Source organism: Aquila chrysaetos, chromosome 3 (assembly GCF_900496995.4).
Source record: "Aquila chrysaetos chrysaetos chromosome 3, bAquChr1.4, whole genome shotgun sequence".
NCBI lineage: Eukaryota > Metazoa > Chordata > Aves > Accipitriformes > Accipitridae > Aquila > Aquila chrysaetos.
The window spans coordinates 7,901,850-7,923,295 of NC_044006.1; the positions used below are offsets into that span (position 1 = coordinate 7,901,850).

Genomic DNA, 21,446 nt, shown 5'->3' on the forward strand with positions numbered 1-21,446 from the left:
TGAACACTTGGCATTGCCGAGAAACAATGTTAGGTGTACTCACGTGCTTCTCCATTAACAAAGAAATACACTGGGAAGTTGTGTTAAAATGATAGACTGTTAAAAGAATGGAATAGCTCTTCCCTTCCCTAGAAAGCAATGGAACACACAGTAATGAAGAGTAAGTTATTGGCTTCATGTGGTGTTATGAAGAAAAGCTGACTCTTGCCTTATTCTGCAAAATAATGTTTTATCTGTGCTTTTATAGTTTTCCAGTGTTTTAAGCCATAGGCAGATGGACAGTTGTACTCCTTCAGAAATAAGGTCGCAGTCTATGCAGCAAATAGTATGTCATCTTCCCTAGGTTTAGGGGCTATCCTTACCTCAAACTGAGGTACGAAAGACATTTCTATCTAATAAAGGAAAACACCTTATTGCGTGAGGTGTGACATGTATGCATTTCTTCTTAAATGGAGAAAGGAAGTTATATGGTTACTATAAACACCCTAATACCTGTAGAGACAAACCTGAAATTTCATGCTGTGGATGTTTGGAAATCTGACTAATGTTTTGGAGCAATTGGTAAATTAGAACCTCACAATAACACTTTGCTTCACTTTCTGACTAAATATAGGAGCCTATGAAGGCCACAGCACACCAGTACTGCTTGTACAATTGAGCCATTGTCACTGATGGGTTCTGCAAACACTATACACACAGCCTATGACACTATAGGTACTATCTCAAAAGTTTGGAGCTCTTGAATATTGTTAGCAACTACTTAGGGATGGTATTTCTGCTTAATATCCTGTGTGTGTACTAGGTGTGGTGCAACTGGCTTAACTTTATGCAATGATATATATGTATAAAAAAAAAAAAAAGAAAAAAAATGCTCTAAATAAGCTAAGTTCAGCCTTGGCTCAGGCTTTTATTTAAGAATTTGAATTTGTATTTATTTATGCATGAGCTACTCTGCCTATGGTCAATATTATACCTGAATAGAGATGTGCCCAGACGAAACAGATAATAATATCCATAATGTAGTTTTTATTTGTGGTCTCAGTGAAGAAAAACTGATGTTAACTGGTTCATTTTATTTATATATTCATTAGATAGAACTGGAACAACTATTCTGAAAAAACAAAACTTTTAGATTGAAATAAAAAAAGGTGTTTAAATAACTTGTGGTTTCCAATAAACAATCAGCAGAATAAGATGTATTTCATTAGCAATGCCAAAGAGCAGCAACCTTTTCCGAGGTATAAACATACAAGGAGAATGGAATGTTTCATGTAAAATGACTCTTAATCTCCTGAAATTTCTTGAAACATGAGGAAAACTGAAGATTTTTTTTTTTTAAGTGGAATTGAGAGTTACATGAAATTTTCTCAAGTCAAATAGACAGTAAAAATTAAGGTGGTTAACCTGCAGCAGCTGACGCTCTGGTGGGTTTTCGAGCATGGGCTGCTTGTTCTTTGCTGGCACTGGGTTATGTAGGACTTGAAACCTTGTAGAACCTTAGTAGCCTAGTGAAAGAAACTCTGGTCATCTGTTAAACAGTGATAGCTGCTACTGGCCTTGAATTTAAGGATCTGCTAACAGTTTATTGAGGTAGTTATGTCTGAGGAGGTATCTTCTATGTCTGAGGAGGTATCTTCTATGTCTGAGGAGGTATCTTCTATGTCTGAGGAGGTATCTTCTATGTCTGAGGAGGTATCTTCTATGTCTGAGGAGGTATCTTCTATGTCTGAGGAGGTATCTTCTATGTCTGAGGAGGTATCTTCTAGTATACGGAAGAGTAACTAAGTATCATATACTTAGTTGTAACTCTTCTAGTTTTCTCACTTCTGTTTTTTAAGAAACTGTTGCAGCAACTTGGTTAACTTCTGTAATTGTTCCAGCTTGGTTTTTACAGTTTAACAGTAGTTTTGCTAGCACAGAATTAGCAAGGTGTAGTTGTTTTTCCTGATACTAGTTATGCGACTTTTATTCCCAGTGCTCTGTAGTGTTTAAAATGGGAAATTCAATGGTTAGACTTTGCTATTCTCTGAAAGGTGTGTCTAGAGTTTCTGTTACATATTCATGGAAATTTTGAAATGCAGGAAGTAGAAATGCAATAAAATTGCTACTGATGGGTCATTTCCCAAAGAAATCTTCGAGACTGTAATATGTAGTCTTTGGTTGTGTAATTTAATAAAAATAAATTAAACTTCTCTACAGGCACTTAATTAAAGTTTTCTCTGTTTTAATAATCCATTTATATGCAGCCGCTTTTTGGTGTGGTTCTTAGGTTGTGTGGCAAGTGCAATGAAAACAAGACATTCTCATCTGTCCAGTTAAATCTTTATTTATGTATGTTTTGTGGTGTTTATAAATATAATGGGTATCACTGAAAACCTGTTAAAATATTTGACTAAAGGCCATATAGCCAAATATGACTCAGTTGTGAACTTCAGTTTGCTAAATGCTCAGGCTCTGGACTGTTGGAAGAATAAGGTACAATAAATGGCATCCTGCAGTTGAGAAGAATTTGTCACTTCTGGATAGTACCACTCCAGGAAATGTCCAGGTACACTGAGCAAGACAGATTCCTCCTGACCTACTCATTTACCTCAAGGCAGTTGCAGCAACCACTGGAACATGTGGGCACTGGACTCTGGTGTGAGATGCATGTTGACGTTTACAAATGAATAGGGAAGTCAGAAGTCGAAGATTTCTTGACTCACTCTAATGTGAAGAGGGATAATTCTTTATTTTCAATTTTGAGTTAATCTGTAGCAAATTTATTGCTTTTCAGCTATTGGAAGGAAGGATTTCCTGTTTTCTTCTGTTCCTTTACTCAGTATCTCTGATACTGGTGTGTTGTGTCTGTTCTTTTGTCTTCTGAAAGTGAAAGACAACAGAAGAAACCCCAGGTACTATATTTTTCTGTTGAGCTAATATACAGACCTTCAGCCACAAATAGTGCTCTTCAAAACTGCAGGTTGTCCACTTTCCCAAGGAAGCAATAGTACAGAATTAAGGCAACTCTTGACAGTTTTGCTGCTGCCTACAGGGTTTTGAATAACAGGAATGTAATTAATCAGCAGTTTTGGTCCTCAAATCCAAGGCGTAATAATAACTTCACTAGGAAGAAAGTTTTTCTTAATGGATAAAACTCTAGTGTAGATATTTGGTTTGTAGTTGTAGCATGTGTTAGCTCGTCTAAACAGTGAGAGCGTAAAACCATGCCTACTTGTAAAAGCCATATATCTAATCAGAGTGAAGTGTGTAATCACCAGACACACAAATAAGACTAGAGCTTTCTAGTTCACCTTCTGACTCTAGAAGTATTATCTTTTTTCTTCTCCATTTAAATATAATTCTGTCTAGTTGCATCTGCAGTTTTCTTCAGAAATCCTACCTGCAATTTTTTTCAGTCTATAGGTACTATCTCCTGTATATGATGGTATATCCAAGAACAGTAATTGTCTGCACTGCAAATAGGCATTTCAGATTCCTAAAACAGGAATATCTTGCTCCGCTTTGCAATGCTGCCTAGAGGATGAGCTGTGGCCAGTTCTTCAGAAGTGTTCAGAGCCTCCTATTAAAAACAGTGAAAGCTTGAAAAGCATTCAGCAGCTAACACAGGTTGGTGGAGGTGTGTGAAGTGCTTTGAAGAGCCATGGAAGAAGTCTCCAAAGGGCTTGTTCAAACCTATTGATACCCCCAAAAATTTGGATCCAGTCTCCTGTTAAACATTTCTCATAGTCTGTGTGTTAAACTTAAATGCTGTGTATTTATGTGTGCAGCTGTGAGGACAGGTTTAGTTTTTTAGACAGCTGAGATGAGATTGAAACAGACCTGTTTTCAAAGGGCTTACCAGAGAATGTTATTGATTGATTGAGGTAGATTTTTCACACATCAGTGACCAACCTAGGGCCTTCCCAGGATTTGATCTATGCCTGTCCCTTCAATTCTAATAAATCTTGAAGCATGTGGTTTTTACAAAATGTTTGTATTATACTAGGTTAGGTTTGAGTAGAATCATGTGTGGTGGTCCGTGTTACAAGGATGTCTCTTCTACCCTCATCTCACCCCAGAATGCTGTGGAGGTTAGGGTATTGAGTGTGGATTTCTGCTGGTTTTCATCTGTTTTCTCTTCACGCTGACTTAATTTTTGTTGCTCTATTGTGTATATGTAGTAATGCCACAAAGTGGGGAGTGTAATAAAGCGTAATCGACTTTTTCTGTATTTATAGACACTAGCAAGGAAATAGTTGATGGCAAATCTCAGCAATGCAGTACATGGGACTTTAGGTACTGGCGTTTGGCTCCGACTTCATATCCCAGAAATGCCTCTGGCCTTTTTGTGGGATGATTCTTATACCTGTTACTGCAGAGTTCTTACCTGTGGCTCTGAAAGTAAATGCATTAAACTCTTAAGTTTGTTCAATTTTTTATCTTGCTTGGATATTCCTTATAGGTGTTCAGGAGTCTTTCGAAGTTGATGTTCATTTTTGGTTTGCAAATAAATTATTTTCAGGCAGATAGTCACCATTTATGCACATGAGCTTTGCCACAACACGTTATCCTGTTGTGTAAAAAATACCTCTTAAAACTACAGTAGAAATAGAACAAAAGGGCAAGTTGAAACATGAAGTGAAACATGCTAACCAGCACCCTTTGATATGTTTTTACTTATGTTTTACAAAAGGGAAAGCTTTTTGAATACCTCAGCTTCAAACTTTTGTTATAGCTTCTTCACCTGCCTAAAGGGGGTGAGTGAAAGCCAGAAAGTCAGAACTGAATGGTGAAGGTAGACAGGCAAAAGCAAAGGCTGTAATAGCAATTCAGAAGTGTCGCACCGTAGACTGACCTTGCCTATTACAAAAGATTTTTGAGTCATTATGCAGAGAGGAAGTGTTAATCATGGCAGTGATAAAACTGAAAATGGGGATAAAGGATGTAGTTAGAAAAGAGACTTTGACTGCAGAAAATCCAGGTTCTATTGCCATCAACCTGTCAGTCAGTGGCTTGTTCCTTCTTACACTCTACCCTACCCCCAAGATCCCTCCATTCGCGTTTAACTTGGCATATGATGAGTCTTTGGCCCAGGCCTGAAACAACTTGGGTTTAAAAAAAGCGAGAAACTTCTTGGCATTAGATCTGATCATTCTCTAGACCTGGATTAGAGGACTGGACAATGAAGTTGCTAAGCTCTGGAGATACAGAAAAAAAGTGGAAGACAGGCAACTGGCAACAATAATTTTATTCTGTATTGGCATTCTGGGTTTTGGGTTTTTTTGTTTGGTTTGGTGTGTTTTGTGGGGGTTTTTGGGTTTTTTTTTTTTTTTTTTTTTTTTTAACCCAACTTCGTTAGGCTCCAGGATCTTGTTGTCTGCATGATGGTGGAAAAGGAGCTGCTGACATTTCAAATTAAAACCAAAGAGTATTCTCAGGGCAAGGCTGTAGTGCAGGGAGTGGATAAAGCGTTTGAGATGTTGGATCTATGACTCCTAGCAATGTGTTGTCATGGTTCCTTTCCCAGGTGGTTATCTTGCCTGAGCTTTACTGTTCTGTGGAAGGTACAGGTATCCAATATAGTTGAAGGCATCATATCAAACCTTGGGTCTATAGATAGTTGCCTTTTCACTTCAGCTGGTTAAAGGTCCTGTCCTATTACCCTCCCGTGGCTGTTGGACATACTGGTTCTGCCAGCAGATGGCTTTACAGGAGCATTATCTGCAAACATGTTTGGGCCACTGAACTGTATAAACAGTTCAAGTTCTGGTGGCTGATTTCCACTGAAATGGTTTAAGATTTAATGGCTTAAGACCACCTTTTTCTGTCCGACTAGCACTGCTGATCAGAAAAGGCTGGAGAAGGTAACCTCAGCTGCATAGATAATCACATCTTTACCTGCTACAACTACTTGTCATGGAAATCTCTGTAGCCTGAACTATTACAGGGTTGTGCTTGAATTGTTACTGTTTCTTTGGCTGAAATGAAGCAAAACATTTCCATTTTTTTCCAAATAAAAGCCAGGCAAAGGTGGAAGTTGAGATGAACTTTAAAACCCTACTTTGCCCATATTGTGTTTTGCTATAAGAGCTATAGAGCATGTTGTGTTTTGAGGCATATTAATTCAAGTAACGTGAATCACTGGCCAGCTGTCTTTTATGAAATAATTTGCAAAAGTTTGAAGTTTGAGTCAAATTTTGAATGCATTCTTTTCATTAGATACTCATGTATTTGGAAATGCACCTCATCTCAGAATGATTCCTTTTCAATTTATATGGTCTTGTATTAGTTTGGTAGAGTTTTCCTTTATCCAAAAATTTGATCAAGTGGAATCCTGAACTCTACAACACTATAATTTGCCAGCCCAAAGAGTGGTGGCCACTAATTCCAGCTAGCAGACATTATAACTCTTAGACTTAGAGATTTAAATTGGAGTTGTGATTAACTATGTTATAACCCTTTTTAATCTTGTGGAATCTTAAACCTTCCCTTTTGAGTATAATCAATAAAGCACATTTTTTGTTGCACGCAATTTGAAATTAGAAGCATTTCCTTTTTAAATGTACTAGTTGGCCTCTTGGATGATTTAAATACTGGACTACTGTACGAGAAACAGTGTCATTAGTTTATTTCAAACTTTGAGATGATCTAATTGTTACCAGCCCAAAATTGTCACAGATTGTAAATCTGTGAATGATAGTAAAAGCTTTGAGTAGTGGTGTTAGTGAATAGTTCTTAATACAAAGATTTGAACTGACGCTTACTGTGTACCAGAACTACGAAAACTAATTCCAAGCTGTCTAGTCTTGAGGGGAAAAAAAAAAAAAAAAAAAGTGTTTTGCTCAACAGCCTTTAGAGAACAAAGTTTTACTGTGCCTCTAAACACTGGTTTCAGAGGTTCGAGGAAAGGTTACTTTGGCTTGCTGGATTTACTTGTTATGAATTCAGTAGTGTATGTATTGAAATATGGTTTCAGCAGCTTTATGTAACTGGCTAAGTGTAGGTTTAGAATAGATAGTAGACAAAGTATTGCTTTTATATAGCAGTCTTAATACAGAAGCACAGCTAATGGAATACAGGGATGTTCAAGACCATACTATTTCAACTGTGGTAGGTAGAAAAGTGACCAGAGTGCCTTCCAGCTGTCCCTCATTGACTATTTATTGAAAATATGCCTTCTGTGTTCAAAAGCATTCGATAGTTTTCTAGCCCTAATGTTTTCATTATTTGGGAGACAATACTTTTCTTTTGAAAAGTCTGACTGACTATTTTCTCTCTTCTCCAGGTGCTGGAATTCTTTGTGGCACTGAACTTGACCTTGAGTGTATTTTGCCCAATGCAACTATTTGAAATATTTGTACAAAAAAACTAAGTGCAACTGACTGTTTCTGCAGACTTGAAAAATCAGAATTAGTTCAAAAAACCCTCATTCTGTCACTGAGAGAACCGATGGATACACTTGCAGTGATGTGTGAACACAGATAAAAACGAAAAAGAAATAATTTTTTGCTTGTGGAAAAAATCTTTTTTCTGGCAGAGGTTTTTTTAGCTTAGCAGACTTGTAAGCACATGTTGGAGAACTTTATAAGTGTCCTTATTGTGATCAGTGAGCATCCCCAAAGAACTGAAACCTTACATTAAAACACGTAATAGGGAACAGAACGTAGGAAACATGCCAACTCAGCCTCTCTTGGCATACATGGATGGACCGGATGGAATAGCCAGTACCGTTGGTGCACAGATGGAGAATAATGATGCCTCAATGACAATAAAAGGAACAAACACAATTTCTTACAAAAGCTTGCAAGAAAAGTTTCTCATGCAAACTGAGGGATGCATGCCTCTGGACTGCATGTTTTGTGATGAGACTTTTAAACATCCTGAAGAACTTGGTAAGCATGTCTTAACTCAGCATAGGCCCACTCTTTGTGAACCGGCTGTCCTGCGTGTTGAAGCAGAGTATCTTAGTCCTCTAGATAAATGTAAAGTAAGAAAAAACTTGTCTTCACCAAACAATGAAAAGGACAGAGAAGAACTTAGTTGTGAAGTTTGTGGACAAACATTTGATGAGGCTTTTGACGTTGAGGCACACATGAAAAAGCATAAAGATTCTTTCACGTATTGGTGTAATGTATGTGGCAGAAGATTTAAAGAGCCATGGTTCCTCAAAAATCACATGAGAACGCATACTGGAAAGCCTGGTTCTAGAAACAAGCACCAACAAGGTTCTGAGAGCCCCATAACAATCAATGAGGTGGTGCAGGAGCACGTAACTGAAAATGTAACGTCACCTTACAAAATTTGTATGGTTTGTGGTTTCCTATTTCTCAATAAAGAGACTCTAATTGAGCATAGTAAAGTGCACACCAAAGAATCAGTACCCAGTGGTGAAAGCCCCCAAGTAACTGGTGAACCTAATGCAGAAGAAACATCTCGAAGAGAGGAATTTTTGCGATTCTTGAACTTAAGACCAAACTTGGTTCCAGAAAATGACAAATCACAAAAACCTGTGAAGTGGATAGCTGAACTAGATCCTTTCAACACATATCAAGCATGGCAGCTGGCTACCAAAGGTAAAGTTGCAGTTGGCCATGGCCAAATTAAAGAACCAGGGCAAGAAGGAAGTACAGACAATGATGATTCATGTTCTGAGAAAGAAGATCTTGGTGAAATTTGGAATGCAAATAAAGGTAGCCAGACTGAAACTACAGGGAAGTCAAAAGTAAATAAAAACAGCAGTTACACAGGGAATGGTAACTTATCCCAAGATAAACTGAAACATCCCGGTGGTGAAGTGCCTTCTATGGAGATGGATTCTAAATTGTCCCAGAACAAAGAGAAACCAACACACTGTTCAGAGTGTGGTAAAGCCTTCAGAACATACCACCAGCTAGTCCTTCATTCCAGAGTACATAAGAGAGACAGGCGAACTGATGGAGAGACTTCGGCTGCTTCGAGGACGTGCTGTGCTGATATAATTGCAACTCTGGATGAAAATGGGGCAGGAGAACGAATAGAAGGAGGCTCTGAAGATGGATCTGAAGATGGGCTTCCGGAAACACTTAATTTAGGTGAGTAGTATTTTGAGCATGTAAGTTTGAAATGGCTGTTACTGTATTGTTTAGGAACTCTTTAGAGCCAAAGAATGCATCTTGCCTTTCTCAGTTATCTTTTCAAAATTTGGCCAGAGATATGAAATGTTATGGTGGGAGAAGGGGAAAAGAGAAAAATGAGAGGGAAAGAAAGGTTCTGACACCATTTTGAGATCTTTGAAGTTGTGTTGGGCCTTCTTGCAGTTATGATTTGGGTTACTGAAATCATTGAAATACTTTTAATAACAATCAGCCTAGCAAAAAATCCCTGTTTACTTACCCCTTCTTTCTCTCTCCCTCTCTCTCTCATACCTGCAATAGCAAGGTCCTTAGTTTTACTGGATGTTTGAGTGTTGCATATCCCTTCTTGTCCAGCACATGTTTTTACAAATAGTATTTCTGAAGAAATTGTAGTCTCGTTTTTTTCCCCTGCATCTTGTAAGAAAGGGCAGAAAAAGTCCAGTGCTTGATACCAGCAGTTGTTAACATCCTGAGAAGTAAAGAATAATTCCAACATTTTCTATCAAACTGCAGGTTCTGTGTTTCTTTTGAACGGTATGTAACTTGAAAGCCTAAATGTCAGAACCAGCAATTTTAAATTAGTTGCGTAAGGACATGCATGCAGGCTATTAATATGTGGACATCACGTATGTAAGAGGTATATATTTAACTACTCTTCCTTGAAGGGTTGCTAAAGATTCTCTTTGACAGAGTAGATAGGCTCAATCTCTGTGTTACCCAGGATTAACTGCATCTCACAGTGTCTTAGAAAAACAAGTGGTACTGAATGATTCCTTAATTGAAAAAGACTGCATGTCTGGGGACAAAAAGGAAAGGTAAAAAGTCTAGCTAATCTAGCACTCTTGTGTGTGACATGCTTTGAGTCTGCATTTAAAGAACAGATACTTGCATAATCTCAAGAAAAGACACAACGTACAGAATGTCCTGGCACACACAACTGACTTTTCCATTTCTGGTAATGTGCAGCCCTTTATTTTGCCTCCAGTAACAAAGGAATGGAATTATTACCTAATGTTAACTTGCTTGTTTTGTTTTTCAGTGTCTTATCCTAAACTACAACAGCTTTCATTGTGAGATGCTGAGTCATGCTTATTGAGACATTATCTGTTTGTTTAAAACAGCCATGGCTTGTCTTAGCCATAGTTTAACCATACTTAGCATTTCCCGTATAGAAGCTTTCCAACACGTAGGAACTTCAGAGAACTGTTTTAAGCTATCTGTTATGTATCTAATGTCTTGGTCAAGTAAAACATCTCCTTCCTTCTCTTCCCACTGTAGCTTTCTAGTCAGCTTTGACTTGGATGTTTTACTGAAGTTGTCTTGATGTTTTTTCAATTCAACCTGCCAGAGAAATCATGTTGATTTGAATGGTGTATTGTGTGTAAGCTTTTTCCCCTTTCCTGTTGGACATTATGCTGTACTTGCCGCCCTCCAGTGGTAACTACTGCTGCTTACACTTGAGTGGAACCAGTTTTTAACCTGTGAATTTGTTCCTTGAGTACGTTTCACAGAGCTAGCAACCCCTGTCACTTTCCTACTCCTGTATTTGTCAAAGCTTAAGCATTAATGCTTCTAGTGAACAAAGATTACTCATTAAATCTAAGGATGTTGTTATACAGGCATGGCACTCCATTGATTAGCACGGAAATAATAATAATAACAATAATAAAAAGAAAATTCATCTTTCTCCTCACCTTCCTTCCCCAAAACACCTTCCTGCGTTTTGCCATGGTGCGCAGAGCAGGTTTACAGTCTGAATCATCATGTTCACACTTACTAATTCAAGCACTCCCTTTAATAAAAGAAAACAGTTTATAATCTGTGTGAATTTTTGAGATGGGCCATTTTACATCAAGTTCCTGTAGGTCAGTAAAGATTTTTTTTTTTTTTTTTCTTCAAGACCTAGTTTTGCATCTTGTTTGTTCTCTGGGGCTTCTTCATTGCAGTCACTAACCACAGTGTTACTTGACACAGACAGAAACCTTTTTAACTCTTTCACTCTTTGATTGCTAAGTGTGCAGCAGTACAGAACAAAAGATGCTCGTAGACTGTAGGAGTTGACAGCAGTTCATCATTCTGTGCTTTTCCTTAAAAAACACAATTAAGATAGTTACTTATAATTTTAAACGAGACTCCAAATTTGCATTTGCTCTTCGTAATATAGGTATATTTTCTCCCAAAGATAAAAATGAAGATGGTTTGGAAAGAGCAAAAGTTAAAAACCTTGGAGCCTCCAGAGAATGCAGCTATTGTGGAAAGTATTTTCGCTCAAATTATTACCTCAATATTCATCTCAGAACTCATACAGGTAAATGGGCTTCATCTTTGTGGGAGGGGAAGGAAGTAGTCTGAATCCAGTTGGATGGAATGTTTGGCTTTGCTTAAGAAAACCAGAAGTTGCCTTCAAAATCATTGATATTAAGAACAAAGTTTTCTCTAATGCTAAAAAAAAATAAATAATTCCAATTGAAATTTCTTAGAAGGAATTCTTTATATAAGTGCAAATCTTTTGTAATAGGGTAATTACATTAAGTACTGTTAAGAGCACAATGTATTTTAAAACTTTAATTCTTTCTGCTTTTAGCAGTCTAGCAAAAAGTTTTGGTGGGTTCGGCTGGGTTTTTTTATTTTATTTTATTTTAAAAAAAGCCTATTTCCCAAGTACTAAGTTGATAGTCTGCCAGTAGTTGCTACCTGGGAAAAAGCTATGTCTATTTTTCAGTTCAACTTTTTGTTTTCCATAGCCAGGCAAACTCTTCCTACTTCTGTTAATGTATGTCCCTGTTTCTTTTGAAACAGCTCTATTTATAGATGAACTGTAACATTTGTGTTGTTGAATAGCATACTTGTGGTATGATCAAGGGCTACAAATTGTTGGAGTTGACCCATAGTTACACTTCTTGCTTATCTCTGCCAAACATATTGTCAGCTACCATCTCCTTACATAGCCAGTGTGTGGAAAATATCTTCACCGTAGCCAGAAGATGTCACTGTAGTTAGTAAAAGCAGTAAGATATTGTTTAAATGATTTAGATGAGTTTGGGAATTAGGAGTATGTGGAAGGGGAAAGAAAAATCTATTTTACTGTTTTGCAGTCTACATTATTCCCTTGTCTTTAATTGTATTCAGGACTTCAAATCAAGTTGTATCAAACTTATTTACTGATGAAACTGTGTTTCAGGTGAAAAACCATACAAATGTGAATTCTGTGACTACGCAGCAGCACAGAAAACTTCACTGAGGTATCACTTAGAGAGGCATCACAAGGACAAGCAAGCTGATAGTGCAGCAGATGTGAAAAGTGACAGCAAAGTTTCATTACAGAGTCAGGAGACGGAGCTCTTGCTGGCTGCTGATGGTGCTCAAGAAACCAAAAATTCGAAGAGGCTTTTTGATTGTGCCAAAGATGCTGAGGGCTTCCGACCTACCAAGCAGCAAAAGGAAGTTCTGTCCCTGAACAATGCAATAGGCAGCACAGTCCTTTTAAAAATGAAAAATAATTCTAGGGAATTGAACAAAGGTTCTGTTTGTAACAATTCAAATCAAATACACGAGAATGTGTCCGCTCCTTACCTGGAAAAACTAAAGGCTGAGAAGGAAACAAAGGAAGCTCAGCCCAGTGTTCCTCATAAAAGAGAGAGGCGGGCTTCTGTGACATCAGAGGGCGATGATGTCCAGTATGTTTGTGCTTTAAAGGATGGAAAAAATGTGAATGATGTGCGAGACTGCACTGAAAACTACAAACACAAACCTAGGGTGGACTGTCAAGAAAAGCCCTTGAACTTATCTATTGGGACTTCACAAGAATGTTCAGTGGTTTCAACTAGAGGCCTGCTAGCACCCAGCACCTGTCCATTTTGTACTTACAGAACATTTTACCCAGAAGTCCTAATGATGCACCAGAGGCTGATGCACAAATACAATCCTGACACCGTTAACAAAAATGGCTGTAGAAACAAGGCTCTAGCTAAAGCCAGACGCACTGGATGCCCTCCAGCTCTGCTTGGTAAAGATGTGCTTCCTCTGTCTTTTAATTCTAATAAAAGTAAGGCTTCCCCATCTACACAGCAAAAACTGTTGCAAACGGGGAAAGCTAAACAATGTCACCCTCCACAGAACAAAGTCCCTCTCTTTTCAGTGACTGACTCAAGCAGCACAGCCCCAAGTAACCTCAAGTTTCATAAACAGCAAAGTAATATTGGAGCTCAGGCAAATAACTATAGACAACCTCAGCAAGAAATGCACTCCAGTTCCAGTATCTCTCCAGTATTGGACAGAGTAAAAAGATCTGAATCTAAAGTAAAAGCTCTAAGTGTCCCAGTGTCTCAATCTGGTCTAGTAAGCAGCAGTATGAATGGCCCTCTCGACTCTCACCTAAATGAATCTGCCTGGTCTTGTCATCGAGGAAGAGACTATCCTTGTAGTAAATCTGTGAGCAATGTAAATCTAGACTATGGTGAAACGTCTTCTAAACGAATGAAACCTAATCTGTTAGCTGTTGAGCATATTGACTCTCCAATGGCTAGTTACAGAAGATACGAAATGAGCAGATTTCGTGTTGCAAACAGATATGCAAATCTGCTACCTCAGGAATGTTCTCGCACCAAACCTGCATCCTCTGTTTTGCCAACCAAACAAGGGCTTCTGAATTCAGATGATGTTGATCCTCCTAATGTATTGACTGTTCTCAAACCTTATGAGCCGTATAGCTCTGGATCACTTTACAGTTCTTGTGGATCTAGCAATGGCCAAGTAACCAGCTCTACAGTAGAAGGTACTGTATCTCCTTCCTAGTTAAATGTCTTACACCATTACAAAGGAAGGTGAATGAAATATAAGTGTGTACCTACCTTGAAACAGAGAAAATAAAGCTGTACTTCACCAAGTCCAGTCAATGCTTGGATTTTAAATTTAAAATCCAGGTTCAGCAAACTCCTGGCTTGGGGAATTGGGCATGAAAGGTCTGAATTTTAAAGAGGGATTTAAAGTTGCTCAAGTTCCCTCCCTCCCCCTGCCATGGGTCTCTGATAGCAAACATGTATTGTTTGCTCATCAGGGTACTCCAGACATGCTAACTAATCCAGGATATGGAATGAGCCTGTCTGCTTAATATGCAAGAAGTCTTGGACCATCTGGAATATTAATAAAACCTCTTACAAAAAAAAAAAAAGCTATCACGGACAATTGTTCCCTTCAATTGCAGAAAAGGATGGATTACAAATTGTAAAACTATGATTTAAATCTTATACCTCCGTTCATTGGGTTTTTATAATGTTTAGTTTTTATTAGGAACAGAATACTTTGGTAAATCAAAACAACATATTTCTGCTCTTCTAATTATGGTGTCTCATTGCACTAAGTAGCAATGCTTTGTGGAAAATTCTGGGCCTAGCAGAGATAAATGTTTTGTGATGTATTTGGAAAACATTAGTACTTCTATGAAATACATGCTTTTTGTGTTTTATTCTTAGTCAACATTTTCAAAACTTAGCAGGAGGCCAAGATTAAAAGGTGCTAGGTGATATTTAAGCAGTTGTCTGACTATTTGTAGAAGATGGTATTTATGACTTTGAGCTGAGGTCAGTATGGACTTAGCTATAAATATAGGACTTTGAATTTTGAAATGAAGATCCTGTTATAAAAATGAATAGCGTGTGTGTGCTGTGTAGTCCTGAAGTCTCTGCTAAGTTCTTAAACTCTGTGACTACTCCCATTCTCTGGAAGCAGTAAGATTATTCTTCTGAAGTAGCCTGGGCTCATAACAAGCAGAGGTGTGTTACCTTAGGTCAGAGCGAACTGCAAAATACTAAACCTGCATTTAGTTATGTGGCAAAAAATTTATTCGCTAACTCTGTTCTGGTTTTTGCTTGCTTGTTTTAAGGTTGTGGGCTTCATAAATATTCAGGCTTGCTAGTGGGTTATGGAAGGATGAAGGAAAGTGTTACAGTTCTGTTTCCAGTCTGGGTAGGGAGTGGATAAAGGAAAAGCCAGCATCACAGTTGACTCACTGAAGTGGTTGTGAAATGGAGTTAATTCCTAGTTTCATGAAGAGTGTTGTCTGTGTCCATGAACTGTACCATGAATTGCTATGAGGAATGTAAAATGGGCACTAGGTTATGCATAGAATGCAGAGGGATGGGCAGCAGGACAAAAGTTGTTGCTGTCTTTTGATTCCTAGTGATTTAAGAGAATGAAATACAGGTGGTTTTTTTTTTTTTTTTCTGAGCACAGAAGTCATTCATGCAGTTGTGGAATTTACAGCATTTTGCAAGACTTTTTTTTTTTTTTAAAGTAACAGTTGATGGCAGCTAAGAACTTAATGTGTGATCTCAACATTTGGTGTCCTTAAGGACTAAATGATGTTAATTTGCACTGACTGAAGACTTGTGCGTCATGACATTGCTATCTGTTGAGCAGATAGAACATTCAGGATTTTGAGGGAATGCTCTTGATGTTTTATAAAACTCTATTAATTTTCATGGAAACAGGAAAGGGAAAGTTAAAAAGTCTTGCAGCTTCAGCGAGCTAGATGGGTAGTCTGTACCCCAAGGACTAAATGGTGGGCAGTCTCTTGCTCCTTGGGATCCAGCATTAGTGTACACTGGGGATAAGGAAATTCTCTTATTTTGCCAGTAGTCTTAGTGAGGGTAGCCTTTTGAAGTAGCAGTTGATGCAATACTATTTTTAAACAATAACTTCATTGGAATCCACCTTGTTCTTCTGAAAGCTCCACCTGTCTGCCAGAAAAATCTCTGTGGTAGGCTTTTCTTCCTCTTTGGCACAAGCCTGGAGACAGTGGCCTGTAGTCAAGAACTTTCTACTGGGTTTTGTTATTTAGAGCGCTCAAAATTATGGCTGCAACTAATTTGACAGTATTGTTGTCATGGAAATAAAGATTTCATTGTTTGTTACACAGTGCTGTCTCAGGGCAAGAAAAGCAACTTTTAATGGCTGTTGCCTACATTGGAAAGACTTGTGAAACAAGACCCCCTCTATGGGTTTTCTTAGCAACTTCAATAAAAGCCCTGTGCGATATGTAGGTTTTTAAGGCTAACTTCCTAGTTTTCCAACCATTCTGCCTAGAAGTACCCAGCCCAAACCTTGATAGTTGTTTGAGAGGGTATAGGGTAGCAGACAGGCAAACTTCTCAGTATTTGAGTTTTAATGTGGGTGGAGCCAGTGAAGATGAACGTTTCTGCAAATTCTGGGTTTTTTGTTAAAAAGCTGAAGTACAACTGTTTGTCTAAGAGTTGTAACTCCTCAGAGATGTACTTTGTAAGATATCATATGCAAAGTACTGCAGGTGTAGACCTGCAGGTTTCTGTAGTCTTTTTATTGAACTCTGGTGATATTATAAAACATGATGTCAAAACCTTTTTTAAGGGCCTGTGTGCCTTGTGGCAGCGTTACTTAGGTCCTCTATGAACATGTTATGTCGCATGTTAAATGCTGGATCAAGTTGTCACGAGAATATGTTCCACTTGGCAAACTTGATTAAAGCATGATGCCTTCCGTTATTGCTTGTAAGCTCTGCCATTCTGTGTTGCCCTGAAGAGACAGAAACATTCTGAAACCACTCAGTTTGTGTTATTTTCAAATTAGTTGCCTTTGCAATGGCAACATGCTATCAAGGATAACCTGTTGGCTGATTGATCTGGCAGAGGCTGCAAATTAAAGACAATTGCTCATGACACACTCCAATGGCTTTGTACATTCTGTTGAAATATTAATTTAGCTTTGCTATTTTAATTTAATTAAAGCTTGCTAGGTTTTTTCAATGCTGCATTTAAAGCTTTCATGGAATATGGATGGCAGTTGGGCTTTTTGTATCCTGTGGGAGTAATGATTCTTGACTTTTTTCCTTAATTTTATGAAGTGTTTTTGACTGCTTGCTTAAGCTAATAAGACTTAATATGGAACAGGCATTGATTTCACATATATAAATCTGAATTAATGGTCTTGGATAAACATAAAATTACCTGTATACTAGACTGGAAATTGCTTAACAAAGGTCTTCAAGTAAATGCATTTTAACACTCTTTGGAGTGTCACAATTGCCATATAATCTGTGATGGCAATAATATAGTATACCTGTTTTTCCTCTCAAATACTCATATTCAAAATTTCAGTTTTCAAACAAATACAGATACTGGGTATGTAGGCATCATGCTATAGAATGTACTGCAGCACTTAAACCTTCTTAAAGTGAAGCCTGCTGTATGATGAGTTAAGCAAGGAAATTTCTTTCTTGCAAATGAAATGAGCAAAATCTGGAGAGATGGACATCACGTGTACACAGCTTAGAACAAAGTTGTTAAATTAATACTTTTAGTTCTCCTTGTATTTGTTCTGGTTACTGAATTTCGTATAATCTTTTAATAGGACTAGGAATATCTATTTTCTTGGGCCCTGCTCGTGAGATGATTTGTGGTAGCATCTGTGGTATGCTGGGATTCTGGATGCTGACGTAGACCTGCTCATAATTGAATGTCTGACCAATTAGATTAGCAGGAAATAATTCTAACTCCTCTAAATTAATTTTTGTCAGGAAAGAGATCAGTGTCATACCAACACTTATCTAGCAGCGTGCTGCAAAAGCGAAGTTATGAAAGCTTCATTGGTAATGCACACTTTCGACCAAGTGACAAGAAGACTTAATCGTTTACTTCAAGAAACGGTAAACAAGCCTTTTGAACTAATTGTTACTTAAATGTTGCATTATGTACCTGTAGCATCAAAGGTTGCTGCATAGCATGATGAGAGGTTATGAAAGTCTGAACCAGAACAGCTGAAAATACAAACTCCCCCTCTCTTACAAAGTCAGCCAAATACTGGTGTAGTAGCATTAGTTATTTTGAATAGTGGTAATGGCTTGCATAAAAAGTACGTAGGTGCTTCTTTTCTAAAAGAAATGGAAGGGCTAACAATAGATAAATATATTAACCAGTTACAATACCAGTGGGAAGTGTTCAACGCAAGGGCTTTCCCCTTAAGTCAGTACTTGGTGGTGGGGGAACATCATGTGGAGAACTAGAAACGAGAGGAAGTGCCTCTTATCACAGCTCATGAATCCTATGAGAGGTTATGTCGGTTAGTCCTTCCTGAAAATGTGTAGATGTTACTCATTTTACAACTTCTGAAGATTGTGAAGATTGCCTCAAACAAGATGGCTTTTCTTGGTGGATTATTTCATGGGAAAGTAAGGGTTTCCTGATAACTCCTTGACAGTTTATCTTTGTGTACTGGAGAGGTTATTCCAAATAGTTTTTCCTTTGTTTGACTGAGGGGTGGGTGTAGCCTCTTAGGGAAACAGGTCAAGTGAAAAGAATTAGCCTGGTGTTCTGAATTCCTGTGCTTCATCTCTTCAGTTCTGTAGCTGTGTCTCAGAACTTAACAACCCCATTGTGTTTGCAACATTCTTAGCTGCTAAAGGAGATAAGTACTCTATAAGACTATAAATAAATTTATCTGTATGCTTTTTTCAAACCCAGAGCTACAGATAATTTTCCTCATTCAAATTTAAGGAGAGTGTCTTGAATGGTATAGCACCTGGACCAGCACGTACTATTTTATGGAAAGATTTGACATATCTGGGGAGCAGAGCTATCTGATACCTAGTTGACAGCTTTTAAAATACTTCACTTTATTTCTTGATATTCTTCTAATCTTACTGCTTTTATTGTCCCCCTACTAGACATAATTTTGTCTAGTTCTTCTTTTTAAAGCTAACTCAATTTCCTGCCTGTATTTCTACTTGGGGCTTGAATATCTTCAAAAGTAGACTTGATTGCCACCTTTTATTTGGCAAATACAAGACACAGACCTTATATGACAATATCAATTTCTAAATACACTTATACAAGGGTGTGGAAGAAATTCTCTTTAAGTTTTGAAGATACTCCTCACAACAAAATGTGTTGTACTATTTTATAGTTATATACCACAAAACTATAATTTTTCTTCTTTTTTTTTTTTTCCCCTAGGTCTAAGGACACAAGCGCATGTTTTATGGAGTTATACCTGCAGTTCATCCCTTGAAGAAAAATGAATGGTGAAAGCTACTGAACTAAGCTGTGATTGTACTGTTTATAGAAACACTACAGTTTTATAATACTGGTTCTGTTAACATTTTTTACCAAATAGCCATAAAAAGTAGTCTAAACAATTGGTTTATGAAGGTGTGTGGAGAATGTATATCTTGACATTGACTTTTGAGTATTTTTCATTAGAATTAATTGACCAAATATTAGGTAGGAATTATATTTTTACATACTTGAGCGCTGCTGAAGAGTTTCTCTTTGAAAGAATATATAAACATTGCACCTCAGGTAAACTGTAAATACTGAAGTTGAAATCCTGTTGGCTTAATGCTCCTTTTTCATAAAGGTGAAAGTTTCTCATCTGTCTTTTTTTTTTTTTTTTCTGTTGAACTATGTTAGTTTTTTAAAACAAGTTCCAAATAAACTGTCTGAAACTGTCCAGTTTATAAATGTTGTGAACATCAAAGCAACGGTGCTGACATTATGCTGATCTGCCTTGTATGTGTTAAGACCACAATGTGTTGGAGGGATCTGTTTCCCTGGGGTTGTCTCCAGCATATTTTTAAATGCAAGGATGAGGCAATACTTGACATTTGGATTTCAATGTGGCATTCCTGAAATACGGTTGGATTCTTCTCTTGGCATTGGTTGCTGTTCTTCAGAGAAGCCTCTTAAACATCTCTACCAACATACAAACTTTTGCAGCAGAAAATACCTAGGACTTGCATGAGAAACAATACTAATCTAAATGTTTCAAATGTTTAGTTTTGTACTAAACTCATACAGTTACATTTAGAGGAAAACTACTTTGCACCTTTGTCCAAACTGTAAAGTCACAAACAAACAGACTTGCAATATGAATATGGGATCTACAGACTTCAAAAGGGATGTGTCTATGGTGTAGCCTGCTTGACTGTGCTTGGAAGCTTCTTGATGTCGAGTTTTAGCATCTACTGGGTGTTTAAAATAAGTGAGAAATAACCTGTAAATGGGAGAATATCTCCTTTTATTTTTGTGTGAAGACAACAAGAGTTTTTTCTAATGCACATGCAGTTTAATTTTTGTAAAGGGAAGATGGCCAGTTACCAGCCAGTAAAGCAGAATTGTTGCATACTTTGACTTGCGTTCCTAGTTGCTTCTCATAAAGCCTGTAGTTAAGAGTTAATTTCTTCTGTACCTGGCTTTGACTTCCATATATTTTAGTAAAACAAAAAATGAAAAATTTTGCACTGTTCGTTTTGCTCTCTTCCCTCATACAGCAAATGTAAAATAGCAAAACCTAGAAACTCTTGTTTTTTCATTATGCAACTTGAGATGTTCCAGTTGTATGTCTTAGTTCCTGTATATGGGACCTATTTTTAATGTTTCTGTAAACTGGCGATGTAATGAAGTGCTGTGTATCAGGAAATTGTACACTATTTACCTTTTTTCCTGTTCATAAGCTGAGCCATATGTACATAATCTAGATTTTTGTTTTCCTAGTTTTGCACTTTTATAGCCTATTTTTTGAAGATGAATTCACTTGGAAAATGGTTAATCTATTTTTTTGCGTGATCTTTCAATGAGTCTTATAGAATGCATGCTGTAACTATCATCTGTGTACCTTACGGGGTTCTGTGATTAAAATGTATGGGGCTGGTTTTTAAGATGTTTCAGCAAACAGACCTAAGACTTATTTGGTTTTAATCTCCCTTCATGCTGGTACAGTTTCCCTCAAGGCTTCTTCTGGTCGGTATCTTGGGGTTGGAATGGAAAAATGGACATGAAGACTCTATTCCATGGCAGCACAGCCCTGTACTTCAGAATACACTTTGCCCATCAGTATTAACTATTGGGATACTACTGGTTTTGTATGTTTCTTTGGAAATAACAGTGCATATATAGAGGTACAAATTGTTGATTTTTTTTTTTTGTTTATGTATTTATTTCATTCCATTTTGGTTTATTTTAATTGTTGAAACCGGAAGTTGTCAAGCAGTAGGCATACATTACTCATTTAATTTATGACGTATTTCACTTTAGTTGAGTATATTATTACATGTGGATGTAAATATAGACTTGGTGTTTTGCAAAACTGGTTTCTGTGTCTTGCTTTTAAAGCTTAAAATGAGTTGCCTGGAATTTCATATTCACTTGACCGTTTGTCATACTCGCGCCGCTGGGGAGCGGGAGAAGGAGAACCTGCCGACAACCAAAACCAAGTTCATGCCCTGTTCGGTTGCTTATACGAAAATATTCAGCCGCTTCCCAGAAAATCCATCTGTGAGGCTTAAGAGGAAAACTCTTAAAACAGCAGAAACCTTTTGTTTCT

At 37.5% G+C, this 21,446-nt stretch overlaps 1 protein-coding gene across 4 annotated transcripts in view; it reads left to right on the forward strand.

The window, feature by feature from the left end:
- The window catches only part of ZNF217 (zinc finger protein 217), a 29,163-nt gene extending 7,954 nt beyond the window's left edge, over window positions 1-21,209 (forward strand). For 3 of the 4 annotated variants that reach the window (XM_030009511.1, XM_041122465.1, XM_030009512.2), the window contains 5 exons: window positions 7,268-9,053; window positions 11,260-11,403; window positions 12,277-13,869; window positions 17,644-17,772; window positions 19,079-21,209. In XM_030009511.1, the coding sequence (XP_029865371.1) occupies window positions 7,655-9,053; window positions 11,260-11,403; window positions 12,277-13,869; window positions 17,644-17,753 (3,246 nt within the window). In that variant the 5' untranslated portion in view covers window positions 7,268-7,654 and the 3' untranslated portion in view covers window positions 17,754-17,772; window positions 19,079-21,209. The remainder of the gene's footprint in view (window positions 1-7,267; window positions 9,054-11,259; window positions 11,404-12,276; window positions 13,870-17,643; window positions 17,773-19,078) is intronic. The other variant, XM_041122466.1, reaches the window with a different exon arrangement.
- The last annotated feature ends 237 nt before the right edge of the window (window positions 21,210-21,446 follow it).